General features: G+C 37.2%; 1 protein-coding gene and 1 long non-coding RNA gene across 7 annotated transcripts in view; one reads left to right on the top strand and one right to left on the bottom strand.

Annotated features, from left to right (window-relative positions):
• CRB1 (crumbs cell polarity complex component 1) overlaps positions 1–17,435 on the bottom strand; it is a 99,004-nt gene that overhangs the window by 28,454 nt on the left and 53,115 nt on the right. For 2 of the 3 annotated variants that reach the window (XM_084527038.1, XM_084527037.1), the window contains exons 6-8: positions 5,985–6,938; positions 1,879–2,429; positions 1,329–1,494 (exon numbers count right to left, since the gene is read on the bottom strand). In XM_084527038.1, the coding sequence (XP_084383164.1) occupies positions 1,329–1,494; positions 1,879–2,429; positions 5,985–6,938 (1,671 nt within the window). The remainder of the gene's footprint in view (positions 1–1,328; positions 1,495–1,878; positions 2,430–5,984; positions 6,939–17,435) is intronic. The other variant, XM_084527039.1, reaches the window with a different exon arrangement.
• The window catches only part of LOC311440316, an 80,231-nt gene that overhangs the window by 698 nt on the left and 62,098 nt on the right, over positions 1–17,435 (top strand). For all 4 annotated transcript variants that reach the window (XR_014695332.1, XR_014695333.1, XR_014695334.1 and 1 more), the window contains exon 2: positions 11,891–12,074. This is a non-coding gene — a long non-coding RNA (uncharacterized lncRNA). The remainder of the gene's footprint in view (positions 1–11,890; positions 12,075–17,435) is intronic.

Genomic DNA, 17,435 nt, shown 5'->3' on the forward strand with positions numbered 1-17,435 from the left:
TTTTTTCAGAAATTATTTCTGACTTTTTTAAACATTTCACAAAGCTGTTTTAGCTGTTTTTAAGCTTAAAAGCTAAAATACTCCTGCTGAAATCCTTTTAAATCCTGACCACAGCTAGGCATCTGGATGTGCTTTTACTCTTAGTTGTGCCACTGGGCATAAGGTTTTGCGGTTACTTGATGCTCCCCACTTCAGCTTCTTCTATCTAGCTTCTCTTTTTTTTTTTTTTTTTTTTTTTTTTTTTTTTCCATAGTTGGAGTTCATGTTTTATTAAAATGCAATAGTGAATTTTATGAGAGAACATATTTGATGTTGTCATTAAATATGTCTGTTATAGAAGGTGCTATTATTTTAATTTCAGTAATTATTTTAATTTCAGCTGTTAATTTTAACAAGTGATGCAGTGCTGATTCTAACAATCTCAATGAAAATAGCATGATACTGATCTGCTTCTTAATTGTCTATGGTATAAATCTTTTGCTGACCAACCTTCTCATTCCTAAGAGTCATGACATGAAGAATGTCAGACATTTTAACAGCTTCCATCAGACTTTGTGTATTTGTCTTCCTTCACAGTATCATTAAGACTTCCTTTAATAGTAAAAAACTATGTATATATATATATAAAGAAAATAAATCAAAAAGGACAAAAAGGACAAAATATTTCTTCCTAATCCTTTCTTGCCTTTTAAATTCTGCTTCAGTTCAGGGTGGCAAATGAAGGTATTTAGGGTGGCTAATGTTCTTAAGACAGCCAATGGCCATCACTTTTCAAACTAATATACTGCCTGTAATGCAAGTGCTTCTTACAAAGATACTGGTTTAATAGCTGTACTGCTGACATTAGGGTGACTTCCTTCAAACATTTCTTTATCATCTTTCTTTAACATTAAAGAAAAATCAAGTTATACAAAGTATGTCATGTAGCTTGTGTTTTCAAGAGGATAGAGAACATCCTAAGGTTAATCCAACACTAGATATCCTCTTATCTCTTTGCAGTACAGGGATGTGGGGTGCACTTGCACTCTGGTGGTGTAGTGATCTGTTCTGCAACCTTGACAAGTTATGTTGAAAAAGTCAAATGTGAAGGTCGTGCAAACATCAGTGTCAGTGTCATGGGGTCTGTCTGAAAATACCTGTGTTTGGTAGGGCAGAATTTTCCAATTAACTTGACTCTACTTACAATTAACATGATTATTATTATAATATAGAAATAGCATTTGAATGAACCTTGAAAAAAGTGAATATTGAGTTTTATGGAAATGCTGATGACAATTTCAATTGTTTCTAACCTCAAGAGATGACAGGAATAACTGAAATGTACCTACATTCAAATCCTTGGTGCACCAGCTGGCATTGTGCTTCTTGAGGACAGGGCCCAAGCTCACACCACTTAACTTCCTCGCATGCTTTCCCTGCTGTATTAGGGGGACATGTGCAAGTGAAGTCATCCCAGAGTGAATAGCATACACCACCGTTATGGCAAGGGTTGGACTATGGGGAAAGAGAAGAGACAACCTAAGTATGAGTAAATCTTGTTGGACTCACAACTCTAAGGATATGGGACTGTTTGGCAAGAAGGATAATTCTGTTTATTTCAGGTGGAAAGCAAAGACCAGTGCTAAGACTGCATAGAGTAATTAATTGGTGAACAACAGTATTGTAACCTTAAAATATTTTCATTCTCTACTATGCCAATAGCTCTTGCTGCTGAAATCCATCATATGTAATGTAACAGAATCTGCTTTTTTCTAGCATTTCTACACATTTTCCTAAGATATCATTATTATCAAATATTGTATGGAAGGGTAATAAATATTATTTTTTAATTACCCATGACGAACTTGTGAAGATGTTACAAAAAAATGTCCTTCTTACCTTGCAGAGGTTGTCACCCATGCAGCCTCGGGTGACATTGATCAGGGTTCGGTTGACAAAAGAATTCTGGGAGTTGGTGATGGGGAAGAATTCCAGTGGCTGGTTATTCACTCTTACATCTTGGATGCAGCCTTTGAAATACCTGCCATTTCTATTAGTTTCTCTGTTATCTGGTAGGCCTCCGATATAAAGAATTTTCTTGCTCTGGGTGGATAGTACTGGAGTAGAAATAAAGCCTAGGTATCGGGAGGACTGGAACAGTTCAATCTTATTTGGTTCTACTTTTAACATTATTAAGTAGAAGTTTCCATCATTCATAGAGTGTTTCCCTAATAATTTTATGGAATTTAGAGCTAACACTGTGAGTTTCCCACCTTCTAAGTAGACTATTAGGTAGACAGAGGTACTGTTTCTCAAAGCCAGTAACAAGCCAGAAGATTTGCGTGTTCGGACAAACATTGATATATTCAGATTTTCATTCTGAGTGGCATCAACAGAAAAAGCAGCATAGCCTGAGGAGTCCTCAGATCCAAACCGGCCCGGAATATACTCTTGGGATTAGCGATAGGGGAAAAAAGAAAGAAAGAGAATGGAGAAAAACAAAATAGTTAAGGCTAAATGACAAAGAAGCCAATACAATGATCAAATAGCTACTTTTGGTAATATTTACTTATGGTAGTAAGATGTGCTGGTATTAATGGATGTATAAGGACTTGATCCAGCCATAAAGGGCTTCTATTCCCAAACTTCTGTAGGTTTCCATGGCTGTAACATTAGGCCACAGTACAGGACCAGATGTTATATTATTGTGCATATTTTTCCCCTTTATCATGCTCTGTGTAATGCTGTGTTTTCAAACAGTTAAATAAGGACAGATTTCTCCATTTTCCTGGATTGGTCATCAGAAAGATAATTTTGAAAGAAACTAACTGGTTTGATCCTTTGATGACCATGGAAGTTAATATAATTCTGGATCTATGTGATTTTCTATTTTGCATTGGTTTCAATCACAGAAATAGTCAAAAGCTGCTCAGCAAATATCTCTTGTGTACAACTTCCAAATAGCACACCCATTTTGTCCTGCATAGGCTCCCCAGTTCTTCAACAGACTTTCTGTTGCTGGAGCTCAGTACGTGCTCATTTGAGTCCTGCTCATTCCTGAGTGCTCATAACACTACTGTGTCATGGGGAAAAATGATCCAGGACTGAGTAAGCCTTTTTATTTTTTTCTGCTTATCAATTAAAATGATTAAACCAAAAACATCTGTCTCCCTGCCTTACTCTCTATTTTCAGTAATGATTTTCAGACTTGTAAGGATACCAAATATGTAGTCCAAACCGTATTTTATTCTGATGAATCATCTCGTTAAAGCACAACAAAGTGTTTCTATTTTTACACTTCAAGTTTCATGATCTTGTCCTCAGCATTATAGACTTCCTGCCTAAACACTTTCAAGAGCTATTTTTTAATATATCAAATTCATAGAAAGAACAAACCAAGCCTTTTTTTTTTTTAATGCTCACATAGCTGAACAGTCAGTCCCCTTTTGCGCAGTAAAACTCTTAGAGTGAGACCTCGTAGGCCAAGTTCCTGCCTGCAGCACTACTCTTTTTTTATGACTACATTAAAATAAGCAATGAAAATAGGGTACTGACTGTGAAGCCCCTAACAGACCCTTAATAATCACACTGCACTACTATGTGGCAAAGTAGTATTATTTAGCGACAGGAAAAAATCCCTTGCTTGTTCCTAAATGATTTCATAAATTAATTAAAAAAAAATAAATAGTTCTTTGCATAAGATTACCTTTATTTTTAGATGACTGTTAAAAATCTGGTATGTAGAAATATGTGCTTGTTGGAATGGGTGTTTTGAGGCATGATATCTCTTTAGCCAATACCTCTTCTGTAATATTGGTACTAGAGACTGAAATATTTTTTCATGTCAGGAAAAAGAAAATTTCAGCTAGAGTTATGAATCATTAGTCTTCAAAGAGGTATTTCATGTTTACAATTACTTTGTTGTATTTCCCTCTATTTATAAATACATACATATACATATATATCATCAGTCTGATCTGTTTGATGAGATGGCTAGCATCACCTTGGTCAATATTAACCTCTTGGGTCACAACATGTGGATGTTGATCAAAATGAGTCAACATCTGTTTGTTATTTTGTGTATGTAGAGAAAATATTGCTTCTTGTCAATTAAATACTTGGCAGCAACTTTTCTTCAAAAAGACACTAGCATTTCTTACGTTATCCTTTACCACAAGTCTCCCCCACTCTGCCTTTTAAGAAACCTGTCACAGCCTTTTAAATATGGCATATATCTAGAACCTATGTATCAAAATGGCATGGTGCCATGATTTGCAAGGAATATTGTGGTCAGCAGAAGAAAAAAAAAAAAAAAAAAAGCACACTTTCTAATCATTCTCAACAGTTCTAATGCCAGTATAAGCCTTTCCTGGCCCTGACTGGTTTTAATTTTGCTTCATATAAGGAGGCAAACATATTTACCAGATGTTGTCCTATACTCCAAAGTTGCTTTCCAAACATTTGGATAAATTACAGCTAGACTTCAAAGCAGTCTGTTACAATTACCTCTCAGACTCTGTCATTTTGCAATAAGGGAAAAAAAACAATATTGAAAAGTATTGATAACTGTTAAGTATAGCATACAAAATGAACTTGTATTCGAACATTTTGAAATGCGTTTCAAGCTGCAGCTTTCTGCAGCGATACATCCAATAGGCCCTTGGGGCCAGTCGTTCAGCTGGTACAGGTCAGTGTGGCTTCCCTGGCCGCGGTGCTGCCCTGCCAGCCTACACCAGGTTAGTCTGTCCATTCTCACCTGACCACAACACTGCTGTGGCACTTCATTTTTTAGATTTCTTGGTAAATGTATATATATATATATATATATATATGTATATATTTATTTATTTATCTGTGTATCTACACGTTATTGTATGTATTCTTCTTCCCTAAGCATTTGCTGTGGTTGAACATGTGTGCGTGGTTAGTAAGAGGACAGATGGGGAAGCAGGGGCAAGGCACTGCAGGGAGGACTCAGTCCTGTGCATTTTTCAAAACCCCTAAAATGTTTGCCGAGGAAGGATTGCAGAGCCCACCCCAAGACATTCCTGAGGGGTGCTTATTTACAGCTCCAGAGTTACTCACTGCCGTTCCCGCACCAGATGTGGTACAGCAGGGAGCTGTGCAGGGACCTGCTCATGTCCTCCCACTTGGCCTCGGACTGCACTTGGAAAGATGACTTCTAGCAGGGAACGTGCTACAGGCATTGCCAGCTTTTGAATCCCTGGTTGTCGCTGCCAAAAGGGCTGTTTTCTGAGATGTGGTCTTCTGTTCACTGAGACAGGGACACATCTTCCTCTGGTCACCAAACAGTGATCTGGCAGCAACAGCCTCTGCCAGCTGCTGCCCAGAGTTGTGTTGGACTCGGCTGAGATGAATGGGCCTCGGTCCCAGTCTCTGAAGCCCTGGCTTCTCCTCAGGCTAATCAGATTAAGTTAATAGCATAATCCCATTCATTTTGTAAAATTGGAATCTCTCCCTCTCTCTCTTTCTCTTTTATTTTTTTTATTTTTATTTATTTATTTTTATTTTATTTTAACATGCAGTACTTTTGCTGGCTTATTATTGCCTTAAATGAGTTTCTTTATAAAAGCCTAGAGAGCTTGAGGATAAAATTTTGAAAGAATGCTTTGAAAATAAGACTTCAACTCCAAGTGACTTGGTTGCTTTCTAAATTTTACTCCAGTGAACTACAGTTTTCCAGAGTTTATGGAGTGCTAAGAGTGCTAAGAAGATTTTAAAACTGCTGGATGAGCAGAATCCACCAGTTTAGCCTGACTTTTTTTTTTTTTTTTTTTTTTTTTTTTTTTTTTTTGTCAGGCTGAAAAGCAGCCTTCCTGGGAAAATAACTAGAAAATAATGAACATGTGCTGCTACTAACCTCTTGTGGTTTCTTACCAGTGGGCAATAAGTTCCAGAGATCCTAAGGCACACACTGGTTCATCACTGAGATAAGCAGGCCAGTATGTTTTGAACAACCACTAATGCCAACAGCGTGATCTTACCTGCTGAGCAGTGGGGCCCTGTGTAAGGCCGGTAGCAATCGCAGTGGTAACTCAGCCACAGGTTGGTGCAGCGTCCCCTATTCTGACAGGGGTGGTTTTCACACCAGTCCTTTTTAGTACATCCTGTCTTGACATTTAAAGACGATTCAGGTGATGCATTCTCTGGAGTAATAACATTCAAGTCTATTTCAATATCCTGAAGACAGCCTACAAATGAAGGTGTAGAATGTATATTATTGATGTTAAGCAGAGAGCTGCTGCTAATGTTCCCCACTGGTAAGCTGCCCAAAAATGTGCTCTGAAATGCAAGCCTCACGTGATCATTATCTATCACAGCAGAAGTTTTATTGACACATGATTCTGCACAAGAGCTGTCAAGTAAATTAAGAGTAACAGCTCTTGCCAAGGTTACCTCCACTGAATGCCATTCTCCATCACTGACATTATGTGAAATATGCAAAAGAGCCTGTGGCTGGTTTTTGACTTGCACAGACAAGTGTAAGTAGCCATTCAGTAACTCCAGCTTCACGAATGTGTCTTTCTCCCCTCGATGAAACAGAAGGGTTGTGGGTTGCACAGTCTGAAACCTCAGGTTTATATTATAGAAAGATTCCTTTTTAGGGGTTGTGGGATTCTTCAACCAAAGGAAACTGTTTCCTTGAAAAGAAAATGTAGTTATGGTTTCACAGTGTATTCCAGTATATCCAGGTGAGCATATGCAGCTGAATCCATGTTGGCCATTTTTTAAATGTGGGATACAAATTCCATTATTTTGGCATTGCTGATCAGTACAGCCATGGAGAATTTCTGTGCAGTTCCAGCCGCCGTAATAAATCCCTTCTTTGTCTGCAGGTGGGCAATGGCAAGTGTAATTCCCAGGAAAATTCTCACAAATTCCACCATTTTGGCAAGGGTTCATGTAACATTCATTGATGTCTTCATCACAGTGAATACCTGAAGAACAAAGAATTAGACATTTTGGAGTGAACAACTAGAGCCCAGAATTGTGTTTTTAAGAACTTGTACTTTCTTAAATTATCTTTAATTTAAGAATAAAATTCTCAGAGTAAGCAGGGAACTGTGCAGTGTAACAGTGAGAAATGCAAAGAGCATCCCTGAATCCTATCAAAATTGGGGTGAGGTACAGTGGGATGCACCTTAACCACAGTAAACGTGCAGTTGCACATTTCAGGAGCAGTTGCATGTTGCAGGTCTTCACAGATGGAAGCAGAGGTGATTTCTGGTCCATCAGCTATATCTCATACTAAGAGGAGAATTGTCGTGGGACATGAGGATGTGAGAAAAGCTGTTGGAAGGGTTTGAACCCATGTGGCCCAGAAAAATGTTACTGGTACTGTATATCTACAGGGAAACATCCTTTACTTGTCCTATTTGCAAACTATAAAGAAAAGAGGAACAGAGTGTCTTCCCAAACATCCCAGAGCCTGATGATTAAAGCATGGGTGATAGTGAGTCATAGTTGCTTTTCTTCCATGTAGTGCATGGTTTCTTGTGTATTGTGTAAAGGAGAGCTCCTCATCTCAACTTGACTGGAATTTGATAGATGTAAACCAAGTATGCATAGTGGGTCAGGCTGCACAAAGACAAATCTGTTTGCCTTGTAAAACTTATCTGTTTATCCCTCTGCAGTGTTGTTTTATCTATAAAATTGTAATTATAGTAATTCTCCCTTGAACATTTAAATGACTGATAAGTATGAAATGGATCAGGGAAAATCTGTTTCTTATCCCGCTTGGAAGCATTCAAAATATCCAAATGTTTTTTTGAAGACTCATGCAAAATACAGCTCTTAGTATTTCCCCTGTTCTGGAGAAGAATATGAAATGCTAGTTTGGAACTAACCGCAAAGTATTGTCTGCACAAAGTAATTAATAGACATAATTATGCCTGTCCCTGCAGCAGCATTGCCTCAAGCAGCTCGTCACTGGCTTATCGTGTTAGGTGCCTGTAAATTAGATCCTGAGGTATGCTGGAACTCTCACAGTTGCAGAGAGGTACAAGGCACCACACCTAGTTTTACATGCAAATTCACACAGAGCTTTATTTTTATAGCAAAATGCAGTCGTCTTCCATGGAAAATCACAGAGCAGCATTCAGCCACAACGAATAGCTTCAAACAGCAGCAGATAAATATATCTACTCAGGCTAATTCCCCGCCTGTCTGTTTTATTCAATCACAATTGTAACTAGACCCGTCTCAGGGAACGGTAAGTTCTGAGAGCCAGAAGGGACCTGGGAGTTGGCCAAGATTTGTTTTAAAGATTGGACAGAGTGAAGTGGTCATAGCATGCATGCAAAAGGCCCTCTTAGCAGTGATCTTCCTCACCGCAGTGCCCTCCTTCAATTACAGCACATGATCTGAAGCTTGAAGCAGAAACTATCAAGCACCGTGGTGCTCTTTCTGGTCTGACAGTGGGGTTTTACCGCAGCAGCCTCTCTTTTCGAGCCAGGCTTATATTTATTCCGATGTGAGATGTCTGTGTATACCTTAATGTGTAGTGGCATCTGGCAGAAATATGAATCATTAGGCCTGACTTTCTCAAAGTGACATGCACTTCCCAAACCTTTACTGACTGGGGGCCAGAACAATGCCTGCTTTACCCAGTTTGTGGCAATTTCTGTGTTAGCGACTTGTCCTGCTTTTACTGTTCTAGTATATGAAAAGTGAAGTTACCGTGAGCTGTTTCCTGTTTCAGTCAATGTTTTAGTACATCTCCTGCTTTGACATACACAGCAATGTGACCACGGGTCTTGTGTACTACTCAGTTTTACTATGACAGCTGTAGAAATATTGGTCTCATTGGGTTTTTGTGTCAGAGAGAAAAATTAATACAGCCTAAAAGCAGTAGGATCGGGTATGTATGCCTTGCCATAAAGTGTTAGGGTGGTCAGGGCAAACATAAGGATTTACAGACCGGGAGCTCCTATTAAACCTTTCATAGAAAACATCAGACAAGTGAATGGCATGCTACAGAGACTGTCTAGGTGCTTAGCTGCTGCATGTTCAGCTCTGAGTATGTTTGTTTATTATCCCACAGCACCTGCAAGGCATCATCTTTGCCTTGCAGCTTGTGGTCAGTGTTGCAGTAGTGTTGTTGTCCTCTGAAAGGGTGAAATAGACGCATGAACTGAACCCAACTTCACAGTTACGTTCAGTGTCTGTGTTGTTCTCTACCTCATAAAATTGAAAGGAAAATTAATGAGATGGTTTCATGAACATGCTAAACTTATTTGGAAATCATATATGTTTCTGTCTATAAGTTTAGATAACACACTAATAACACAAGCATCAGTGTCTAAGGAAGAAATTAAATTTGTTTTATGAAAATAAACAAATTGGTAGTGCATTCTTTGCCCATAGTGAATAATATCAGTTACTAAATGCAAAGTGACTACCACAGAGAGACCTCTCTCTCTCTCTATATATAATTTCATAAGCATTTCAGTGACTGAATACAAATGCTTATTTTCTAAGTAATGGTATTAATATGTTGAAAAATAATGATTTTGTGGATACCTCTATAAATATTTGTTTATGTATACATATAAATACAGATTCAATGTCTATTTCATAATAAGATTAGCACAAACATAAATATAGGTCACACCAAAAGACAAGCAAGAAAACATTTTTCTTCATAGAAGGAATAAATAAATCAGCTGTTCTTACAAGTGGTGGTTGATATTGCTTGTTATCTGCCAACTGCTATGCAAAGACCACTGTCACTCAAGATAAAAGCACTCTAGATAAAAGGATTAGTCAATATTTATAGAACTGTATAAGCAGTTCAAATAGCTCAGGTTAGAAGAGAAGTTAGCATTTAAAAAAAAAAAAAAAAAAAGGATTCTGAAAAGATATACCAAAAGCAAGTGCAAGGGGAACTTTTTTTTTCTTTTTTTTTTTTTTTTTTTTTTCTGTGGTTACATGCATCAGCTCAGCTAAACATGTTTGTGTTTTGGAATTGAAACCATTTTATCTTCTAAATATATTATATGCCTACCTAAAATTTCAGATAAAGATATTTTATTTTTTATTATATTTTGATAGATAATAGTTAATTTTTCCTCCTGTAAATTTTTATTCAAAACAGAGATGAAACAGCTCCTTTGACTCTGTTTGACAACCCCACTCATACCTTCATCTCCTTTTTTCACTTACACACTACCATTAGAGCGTAGCTATTGTCTACCCATTAACCTCTTAATTAAACTATGTTTCATATTTAGCAGAAAAGTTTTTCTTACAGAAGCAGAATGACAAAAGCAATTATTCAAGCATACTTCTGCTAAATGCCACTAACTTTCATTTTGATTAAACAAATATATGTGTTACCCAAATTACACTTTTTACACACACCTTTAGTCAGAAATCTCTCTACTTTCCCATTCCTTGACACTTTATAAATCATCATGCAAGTACAAGCAAGCAGTCTGGATAGACGTGACATACTCCGTACTACCTAAGTATCCATAACATTTCCCAAAAAGAAAATATTTACCTGTCAACATTGTCATTAAAATGATGTAAACCTGTATCCTAGTTGCAACCATCCTTTTCTGAAGTAAAAAGATTGTTTAGCATTTACGCAGTCCACAAAGTAAATTTCTGCAAAATTCAAAGCAGTTCTTGGTATAAAGGCTTCTTTTCCAGGATTAGCTTGCTCCACTTCTGTACCTGCTGATGTAGTCTGATGGTGTATTTTGTCCAAGCCAGATCAACAAGGCTTAAAGTAAGACTCATTAAACTGCTTACGTAACAGATATGTATTCTACTTACATGCTTCTTCAGAGTGTTCAGTCCCAGTGTGCTCAAACTGAACTTTGGCGATGTTTGACAAAAGGCATATTTCTAAGATCTCTTCAAAACTGATTTGTCACTTTTTACTGTTTTATATTGTTTTTCTTTTAAGAACCAATAAATATTGTTTTCATTTTCAAGAGGTTTATTTACCAAGATCAACCTTTTTATAGTCACTGTCATTCAAAAAACTGTATATGTCAGTAAGCAGAAAGAAAAGACCTACAGTTGTGTCTGCCTTTGTTTTTTTTTTTTTTTGTTCCACTGGCATTCATTGTTCTGCTTGCTGAAAATTTATGTCTGTAGATTTTTGAGTGTGCTAAAGACGGAAAAAAAAAATATTGAAAGATTTTTCTTCTTCAGCTCTTGAGCAAGACATTTTTGATTTGGCCCTAATTTAATGAAAAAGTATAATTATAGAGTTCCATAGACTGAAGTATTTATGTCTGTGACAATGCAAACAGCAATTTTTTTTCCTTTCGTTACACTTTATTTACCTGGTAAATTTATGATTTGCATAAAATATTGCTAGAGCAGTATCTTTGTGATATCTCTGAAATACTTATAAAGTGAGAGCATCTTTCCCTGGGTTGCTGTTTATACCATACATCCGGTGTATGACAAACTATGCACTCAGATCTTTCAGATTTTTTTTTTTTTTTTTTTGTAGTTAGCCATTTTAAAACCTGAATGATGGATCCTGAAGTCTCTCTCAGACTACCTTATTTCCTCCACATTATAAATATTATATAAATAAATTTATCACTGAATGGGAAATTATCTCTGTAGTCCAGGACTATGTGAGGTTGTATTCCTATATATTTTTTTGTTTTTGCTCCCTATGCTGTAAGTTGTGAAGGATCTTGCGGGCAGTGCAGGACGTGATGTTCATCTCCTCTTGGGAAGTCCTGAGTGCTCTCTGGACCTCTGGTATCATTCTCTGTTTTCATCCAGGAACTGCAGCCTGGCCCTGAGAAATAAATGTTGTTTTTTTTTGCAAGCAGATATTTTTCAATTTCTCCCCCTCCCTCAGATCATTTATTCATTAATTAGGAAATTCCTGACCTTGTTTGAAATGTGTTTTTAGGTTTACCAAAAGACCTGTACACAAGATACAATTCCGGATTCAGTTAATCTACAGTGCAGTTACTTCCATCGTGGTGCTCAGAAATCTGCTTTTCCTTCCAGCCTAAGATACAGACATAGAGTGATTATTTCTATTATGAACACAAGTACCACAGTGTAAGAATGTCATCCAGACTCCTTGAAAGGTAGGTAAGTAAGTTTTAAACAAAAGAAAGTTAGTGTTGGTAAGGTATTATGCATGTACTTGTCAGATGTCTGATGCTACAGCTGTAGCACTAAAAATGCATTTTTATTTTGAAAATAACAAGAAAAAGTTGGAGGTTCTCAGCCTCCTTTTACAACATGATCCTGACAAATGTTTTGAGGTAAGATTACGAACATATGCATTGTCAGCAAGTTGGGATAAACGTACGTTAACACAGCTCAGGGAAAGCACTGAGCTGATGACACTCCAAGACTGAAGAACATCACACCAGGATATTTAGCTAACTGCTTGAAGCCATGTCAGAACCATCAGAAGTTTTTTGTTTGTTTGTTTGTTTTGTTTTGTTTGTTTGTTTGTTTTTTGTTGTTTTGTTTTGTTTTGTTTTTAACAAGTGTCAAGAAAAAGTGAGTTATAGAAGATGGTGTTTATGCTAATTATTGTAAGGTCTATACAGTAACAGTAATAAATACGGTATTGTCTTTGATAATATTTTCATATACAAAATGAGGAAAATAATCTATATGAAACCACTATAAACCTGGGTTTAAAACTTTCAAAATCCTGCACAGAAATTATCAGGAGTTCACTGTTGAACTGGGAGGCTCTGCTAAGTAAGGTTTGGGATCGTCCTGTGTTTGCTGTAGCTGGCGTTTTCATAAAAGACGTGGGTGATGGAATAGAAAGTTTGCTTATTAAGTTGTATGTTAATGCAGGGTTAAGAGCAACTTTGTCTGTGTTAGAAATTAGCTTTTTGGATGAGTTTAAGAAACTGGAGCAATGGTCTGAAAAAGGAAGGGCTAATTAAGTTTGTATAGTCTCAGGCCAGAATAGTCATCAATCAGGTGGAATAATCACATGAGCTTACAAAGCCTTGGTCACACCTTAGCAGGAATATTGAGTACACTTTTAGTTCTGCACTTCAAAGAAGGTTTGGATCAATTGGGAAGGATTCAGAGAAGAGTAATGGGAACAATCAGGGGTCTAGAAAATATAACTTGTGAGGAGAGACTAAAAGCGTCATGCTATTCAGTCTAAAGACCGGAGGAGGAAAGGAGACCTGGTAACAGTCTTTCAGCACAGGAAAACACTGTTCCCTGAGACCATAGTCAACAAGTAAAGAATTTGTGGAGTTGTACTGCAGTAAGGAAGATTCAAGCCAGACTTGAGGGAAGTATTTTCCATGAAGGTAAGGCAACAAAGCCTTGGCACAGGATGCCCAGTCCTGGCCATAGCATTTTTCTTTGGTTCCTTAAAAATGGGTCAGATAACAGAAGTACAAAGTGTGACACGGCTCAGCTGATCCCATTCAAGTCAGATAGGCAAAACAATGTCTGCATGTTTATTCTGTCAAGTCTATGTTTTCCATGATTCTGTGATTTCCTTGAATAAAATAATTACCAGCAACTGAGCTGCAGATGTATCAAACTATATAAACATATATTTATGTATACATATAAAGGAATGCAAATAGGAGTAAATGTTGGAGAAATTTAAACTGTAACAAACCATTTAGTATATGCTTTATAGAAGATGAAGACAAAGAGCCTGCAATAACACTTCCTCCGCCTATATTTTACAGTTTTGGAAGTGTCTGTTACAAAATCCTACTTTAGGCAGAAAGAACCTTTTTTTTTTTTTTTTTTTTTCTTTTTTTTTTTTTTTTCCAAGGGACTCATTAATCCTGAGCCCAGCGGAAAGATCTGGCAGCGCATATATTCTTCAGGCCTCCAGGTCTTAGCAGACAATCATGAAAATTCTAACTTTGCCACATCTGTGCTGATAATTGCAAAGAGATAATTACTCTTTGCTGGAAGGAGGAAATGCACGTTCATGAGTAAGTAAGCGCAAGGAAATAAATTGACCATCTCTATGTCATCATAATTAAAATTCATGCTTCTGGGCATAAATCAGTTGTCATGGAGGTCAGGAAGGAGGTTTTTCTCTTATGTACATCAGTGTAGATCAAGTAAGGGGTATTTAAATGGATTTTATTCTCCTATTTTCCTTCAGTAAAGAACTGGCCTATGTTGGATATTGAACTTAATGTGAGCAGTGATCTGATCTAGTATGGCAATTTTTTGTCACTGTTTTAGGAGGAAAAACTCATGTGAAATGAAAGAATACAAGGCTGAGCTGGAGCATATGGAAAATTGGATACTTTAAAATAGGAGGATAATAAGCATTTGCTAACATTGGGATAATTTGCACACGATACCTTTCACGCAGAATTCTAGTTTTGTAAAGTTGTAAGACCTTGCTAGTTATTCCTTTATTGCAGACAAATTCACTATTCTGCTATTTTTCCTCTTGACATTTGAAATGTACATATAAAGTTAATACTGGTTAGGAAAAAATATTGAAATAGAAATAGAGCTGAGTGACTTGGCTTATTCATTAAATATGTCACTCTAGCTGAGGAATATGGAATTCATAATGTGCCATGGTCAGTATGGCATGCTGTAACTTAATCTTTTCAAATTTTGCAGGCCTGAAGCTTCATAGACTAGTTTGAATTTTCAGTAAAAATAGTTTTCTTTTTTTAAAGCAGTAAAAAACCCCAATCCCTTAATCTCTTCAATCATTAAAGGGTTTTTGAGAGCAAAAGTACTTGGAAATGTTTTTCCACTTGTTTCACATGTTTTGTCACACCTAAAACAGTTTTCATTTAAAAAAAAAAAAAAAAGCCATGTAGGTGATTAGTTGTTTAGTGAGATCTGGTGTGTTTATTTTATTTTATAAATATTGGAAACAGCCGACTGATTTAAGCATTGGCTTCAGTTTCTGGGTAGCTCAGCCAGCCTTTTGCATGATCCTGCTTTGTAGGGCTCCTTCTGCAAGGTTGTGTGAGTGGCGCAGCCAGAGGTCAGAAACATATAGGCTGTGAATGGCAAGGGGCCATGTCCTAGAAGGGCAGCATGGCAAAACTGTTGCTTGTAGCCTACACCTTCATCCCATATTTCGATTAACACAGCTGGCCATGTGGATCCAATTGTGGGATTAGGGTCTGAATCTGGAGTAAAGAGAAGCGTGGTGAAGAAATATGTCCCTGCATGGCACTCATTTTCCTTTCATTTCCCTACTTCTAGAGTCAGCTTTATATATAGGTAAAAGAAGCAGCTGCTGTTGTGGATGAGTGATGGAGGTAGGAATGAAAACTGAGCAGTGGCAGCCCAGTTTTCCCAGGCAACATCCTTCCTGAGTGGGTTTTCTGGTTGCAGTAATGTGCGTGCAGCTACGGCCATGTCACTGACAGGAGCTAGGAAGGGCTGATGAGAGAAAGGAAAAGCTGTGATGGGGAGACCATGAGCATGGGGTGTGGCAGGTTAAAATGGAGAAATGTGTTAGATAGATTAAAAGGAAGGAAGAATAAAAGAAATAAGACAAATTTAAGTGGAGGAAGATGATACCATTAAGATAGAAGAGATTTCTTACTTAGCATGTAAAATTTTGGAGATTAAACTGATGAAAAAATAGAGAAAAAAGTGACAAGGATCTCAATATAAAGGAAAAGGAAATAAAAGAATCAGTGGTACCCCCAAAGGTACTTATGTTGGCATTTGAGATAGCCACACACAGGGACGCATGGGTAGTAAGAGGAGCAAGAGTGTATGTGTATAACCACAGATATATATATAGGAAATGTAAAGGAATGCTTAAAAAGACTGCAGATCATGTATGGGGTCTATACAGTGATCGGACCTAAAATATAGAAGTGCAGAAAGGAGACAACAGGAGCAATGCCAAAGACAAATGACTGGAAAAAAAAAAAAAAAAAAAAAAAAAAGTATTATAAAAATAAATCAGTCCTTGCATTTATGTAATAAAATTAAGGTAGTCACGTGCAATGGAGCAGAGAAGTCTGGTCACCTGGTCCAAACTTCCACTCAAAGCAGGGTCAAGACACCATCCAGAGAAGAAACTGGAATGATTACTGGGTTTCAGATAATTTGATGTATTTATACCTGGTTATGCATTGGGTATTAGGAAGCCAAAGACAGTTATTTTGTATTCTGCTTCCAGATCATTTTTTGTGTGTTCTTTAAGCTGAAAAAAAAGAGTATAGATAATTCAGGTATTTTTCATGTTTTACCTTTCAAAAGACTCTGGTAAGACTGCTGAATTCAAAGCATTAATGATCTGATTTGCATTTTTTGTAGATTTATGAGCTTGTACATACAGATGATGTGTGTGCATTTGAACTGAAGTGTATCCAGAGGGATCTTAAAACAACCAACACCTTTGAGTTGTTTAATTAGATTGTACAAGGTCATGTTTCATTGACTTAAAAATCTGTTTGGAGCATATGATTCACTTTGGAATTGGAAAACAAATTAATTTTCGCTCCTACAAACACTTAAGGGCTTTAAAAGAGTGCTCGCTGTTGATGAACACATCCATTGAGAAATGTAGGCTGCATCTAGTCTCCCCTAAGAGGGATTTCTTTACCTTGTCTCTTGTTGACTGCTTCCTGTTTGTTTTAACTGAGGTGGGCAAGCACAGCCACTGCGCTGCTTGGCGTGGAACGGCCTCTGCCCAGGAAACAGGGCTTTGAAAATATTCAGTCATTTGCAAGATTTTTCATTTTGCTAAAACCAGTGTGAGCATCCACAGCCCACAAAAGGACTGCATTTACATAACTTCACTGTTGGTTGATATTAAAAGAATCTGAAAAAGCCATCAGGCTAGAAAATCATAGTTCTAATTGGGCCTATAGAACTTAACTGAGAATGGAGACCTGAGAATAGAAAAAACATTAAATATGTACAAGTGAACATACATAGCATGCATGTGCATGCTGTGCGTATTTTAAGCAGTGCATAGTACAGCTGTATAAATTGCATGAAGATTTCTCTATTTATGGCTTGTACAGTTACATTTCTCTGTTCTTGCTTGATGTATTTGAACGTCCTTTCTTGTCACTTTATAGGCAGAAAATCTAGTCTTTTACACCAAACTAAGTTTTTATAAGGCTGTTACTCTACCTGATGGGTTTTCTTTCCTGTGTAAATAAGCTTTTGCTTGCTATAGACTAGATGGAGATGCAAAAGACCTTGAATTGTGGACTGCCATCTTTCAGTCAAATTCAATAGCAGTGGGAGTAGTAGATCATACTCTCTTGACTTTTTCATTTCTCTCATTCCCTTCAACATGAGTTCTTTTGCAGTGTGAAAACTCACCTGAACAATGGTGGTGTTTATCCAAGGTTTTGTAGGCTTAACATGTCTTGAAGCTGTGAAGTGTGACACCCAAACTAGCTTAGTTTTCAGTAGATCACATAACCATCCCACTGGCAAAGTGATAACATGGACTTCAGCTAATATTTTATGTGCGTGCCATAGAC

The sequence above is a fragment of the Aythya ferina genome (genome assembly GCF_964211825.1).
Source record: "Aythya ferina genome assembly, chromosome: 8".
NCBI lineage: Eukaryota > Metazoa > Chordata > Aves > Anseriformes > Anatidae > Aythya > Aythya ferina.